Below are 4,100 nucleotides of genomic sequence, written 5' to 3'. Positions count from 1 at the left end.
CTGAGGGCTACTTTGACCCTAAGGAACTCAGCTGTGGGGGCTTTGAGAAAAAGCACCTATGCCCATGGGTATAAACTTCAACCTCTGTCTATAGCAGTGCTTCTCAAACTGTGAGGCGGGCCTCACCAGTGAGGCGCCCCCTAGTTATTGGTGAGGCCCAGCTGGAGAGCCCATTTTCAAAAAGCAACTATGATCTGCACAGTCCTTTTGCTTTTAGCAAAAATCTCAATTTTAGCAACAATATTAAGTTATTTTGTACTTGCTTTATTAGCATATAGAGCTTGGGAGACAGGTGACAGGTAGTCCTAGCATTATTTTCACCTTTTAAATGGACTTCACCACAGATAGTGAGGCCCAGGCACCCTCTTGGTCAGTCTGGTGAGGCCCAGGCACTGTCTTGGTTGGGTGAGGCTCCAGTACAAAAAGTTTGAGAAGCACTGGTCTATAGGCACAAAGTGGCAGAGAAACAGGAGTGTAGGCCCCAGGGCATAAGGGTGGAGCTAGCCATTGGAGGGACCCATAAGGAGAGGGGAGAAAAAAAAAAAAAGTCTCCCTTAGAGAATAAGCTACTCACTACTTAACGCTGCCCAGTGATTGGTGAGGTGGTGTGAGGGATCCAGCTTAGGGATTGGTTGGCATAAATACAGTTAGGCAGTCGGCCAATTAACCCTTTGTGGAAAGTGTCCTTCAGTGACATCTAATGGAAGAAAATAGGAAGTGCAGGCAGAAATCGTAAACAGGCAGAGCGCAGATTCCCTTAACCCAGAGGGTCCTACACAAAGGTAGCTTACTACAGGCAGGAACATGCAGGGGCTACAGTTCTCTTATAGAACAATCACTGTAATGGATTGTCCGCCCTTATATTATTGGATGATTCGTCTATGTATTCTCTCTCTCAATGTCTCTTTATTCCACTAACAAAGTCATACATGTTAATAGGTCCAACAAAATAGTTAGTGTTGCATCTGGTGGAATACAGAGAGTGAGTAAACTGGAGTGCTGCCTTTTTAATATAAATTATAATCCCATCACTTCTGATTCCCAACCACCAAGCTGCCATCTGGCAATTTAGAACTCCAAGAGCCCAATAAGAGCACGAGAACAGGTTTACTGATTCAGAGCAGATATTTATTATTCTTTTATACAAAATACAGTGACAGAACATACATAGATCCCGGGTCTTCTTTTAGGAGATGATCAGGCTTTGAGCAACTTCATTGAGGAACTTCTCCAAGGCCGACCTGTCCACCGTAGGGCACCGACTGACTATGACCACCACTATACACATAGCCAGCAGCTGCGGGGAGAAGACAGATGTATTAACCAATAGGATCAGGAGAGAGGCAGCTATAGAGTAGTCTAAAGCCAATATTACATAGGGTGATGTGGAGAGCAACTGAGTCTATTACAAAGTGACTATCCGCCATAATGGTCAGTATTGGCCGAATAAGTCTGATAATCACTTTGTGTAAGCTTTGTGTGCTAGACTACTGCACCAGGCTGATCTAGTCCCCTATAGGAGATACCTAGAACCCTTAGCTACTCCCATATTGCTAACAATGCTGCAGTGTTAACAGAAGTCTGCACCGTCCATTATTCTGTCAGAATGATATTTTACAAGTCATTAAAATAGAATTTTTACCAACATAGCTGCACATATCCAAGTGCAGCACCACTCCCCATCTACAGGTTGTGCCTCGTATTGCAGCTTAGTCCTATTTAGGTCAATGAAGCCTAGCTGTATTCGCAGACATGTTTTCCTATCAAACAATCTCACCAACTGAATGGCTCCTGTCTGCTTTAAGGAGTTATCCAGGTTTAGGAAAGCATGGTCAATTTTATGCAAACACAGAACCATCCCCCTGTCTCAAGCTTATGTGATATTACAGTTCTGCTCTATTTGGGACACATGGAACAGAGCTGCAATACCACAGGCAAACTAAGGAGGTGCTGTTTCAGGTAGACAGACATTTCTTGCAAGCCTGTATAACCCCTTAAAGAGGACTTCTCAATAACAGGAATCTCAACCACTGCTGTAGAAGAAACCCAGTGGATCCCCATAGCAGATCCCCTGCTCCTCACCTTGAGGACTTCTACAGTGAGCTTCAGCTTGTTTGTGTGCAGCTCCTGGAGTCTGGCCCAGTCCTCAGGAAGAGTTCCATAGCACTTCAGATAACCATAAGCGGAACACATCACTGTCCCTCCATGTTTATTCAGATCCATATCTTTGAAGTATTCCTGGAGTTCTGGATGGTCTTTGAAGAGACTGAGGAAAGGGAAGAGTTCAGGGAGACGTTACTAAGAAATTCAGGAGGGGATTAGGACAGGTGTTTTACTGCATTGATTAACAGCAGTGCACCGATATCTACTTCAGACACTTTAAGCTAGGGTAGGTTTCAGGTATAGTTCACACAGGTTTCTTGGGTAAGCCCACCAGCCCAGGCCTCTCCTGCACAGCCCCACATACACAGAGGAGGAGGAGGAGAGTGTAAAACAAGTTAGGCTGGGTTCACACTACATTTTTGCAAGAAAAATAAAATAAAAAATAAAATAAAAAATAAAAATAAAAAATAAAATAAAATAAAAAAAATAAAAAATAAAATAAAAAATATAAAATAAAATAAAATAGTGCATTCATTTTTCCATTGAATACCATTTAAAAAAACCACATATTCGTTTGTTAACATACACAAAAACAGACAACCTCATTTTTGTGTCCATTAAAAAAAATAAAAAAATAAAATTCCATTATTAAAAAAAGTCAAAAAAATGCACACACCCATCCATTTTTCATCTGTTTTTGCAAAAACTTGTGCACCCAGAGTGTGAACCCAGCCTTACTTTTTGCAAAAAGTGATGTGCAAGTTTTTGACTCTCCCCATGTATCTAGAGTGGGCTCAAGAAATAAAAACCCTCTCAGCTTCCATATTTATCAAGTTTTACAAACACAAGTTTCAGAATACAGACACCTGACTGATTAAAACCTTCACATTATGGGCTTTAATAACCAGAAAGGAACAGACAACCCCCCCCCCCCCCCAATCTTTCTATAGACCCCCACCATATCAGATACTTACTCCTGCAGTGCTGTAAACCCAATGGAACAAAAGTCCGGCTCAATCCCTGCAAATATAGCGAGCAAAGCTGTCACCTCATCATTGGATAGAGCCATAGTGTTATGTGATATGTCTGCTCCTCACCCAGTACCAGACACAATGACCAATCTGCCCTGATTCCCCAAGACTCTATCAGCCCCCTTATGTATGGAGTTATGGTGGCTGATTGGGTCATGTGACCAGCGCACTTGGGATCATAGAGGATCTCTCCCATAACCCGGTTTGGCTGATGTCTCCCAGGACCGGAGTCTTCCAAATAACATTGGCTTCCCCCAACTGCTGCAAACTAACAATTCTCATCATGCCAAATGTAGTTTTAAAACAGCTGGAGGGCTTATGTTGGATAAACTGAGGCTGGGTTCACATTACGTTTTTGCAATCTTTTTTTTTTTTTTTGCAAAAATGGATAGAAAAGCAGATGGAAAAATGGAGGCATTTGTGTGCATCCGTTTTGATTTGTTTTTCCATTGACTTCAATTATAAAAAAAAAACTGATTAAAACGCATCTGTTTTTTTTTTAACATACACAAAAATAAGGTCACCTACGTTTTTGTGTATGATTAAAAAAAGTTATTCAGTCGTTTTTTTTTTTTTTTTTTTTTTATAATTGATGTCAGTGGAAAAAAATGCTCAAAATGGATGCACACAAATGCATTTGTTTTTCACTCGTTTTTTTCTTTTTTGTGTGCAAAAACGGATGAAAAAAACGATTACAAAAACGTAGTGTGGACGAAGAGACACGAAGAGTGCCTTTACACAGAGAGATTTATCTGACAGATTTTTGAAGCCAAAGCCAAGAATTGACTATAAACAGAGAACAGGTCATAAAGAAAAGACTGAGATTTTGTCCTCTTTTCAAATCCATTCCTGGCTTTGGCCTCAAAAATCTGTCAGATAAATCTCTCTGTAAAGGCACCCTTAGGATTTAACAAGGGGTGTGGCTTTTCATTGGGATGTTCTATGGGGGTGTGGTCTATTGTGGGT

General features: G+C 41.1%; 1 protein-coding gene across 1 annotated transcript; it reads right to left on the bottom strand.

The window, feature by feature from the left end:
- Window positions 1-1,186: 1,186 nt before the first annotated feature.
- LOC138801755 (hemoglobin heart muscle subunit alpha-type-like) lies at window positions 1,187-3,172 on the bottom strand. The gene is made up of 3 exons (XM_069984851.1): window positions 3,078-3,172; window positions 2,083-2,266; window positions 1,187-1,297 (listed from the first exon to the last, which is right to left on the bottom strand). Exons 1-3 carry the CDS (start codon window positions 3,170-3,172, stop codon window positions 1,187-1,189), a joined length of 390 nt encoding a protein of 129 aa, XP_069840952.1.
- Window positions 3,173-4,100: the final 928 nt, after the last annotated feature.

This window comes from Dendropsophus ebraccatus, chromosome 9 (assembly GCF_027789765.1).
Source record: "Dendropsophus ebraccatus isolate aDenEbr1 chromosome 9, aDenEbr1.pat, whole genome shotgun sequence".
NCBI lineage: Eukaryota > Metazoa > Chordata > Amphibia > Anura > Hylidae > Dendropsophus > Dendropsophus ebraccatus.
Note: the sequence above shows the minus strand (reverse complement) of the source record. Positions and strands in the feature narration are given on the sequence as shown.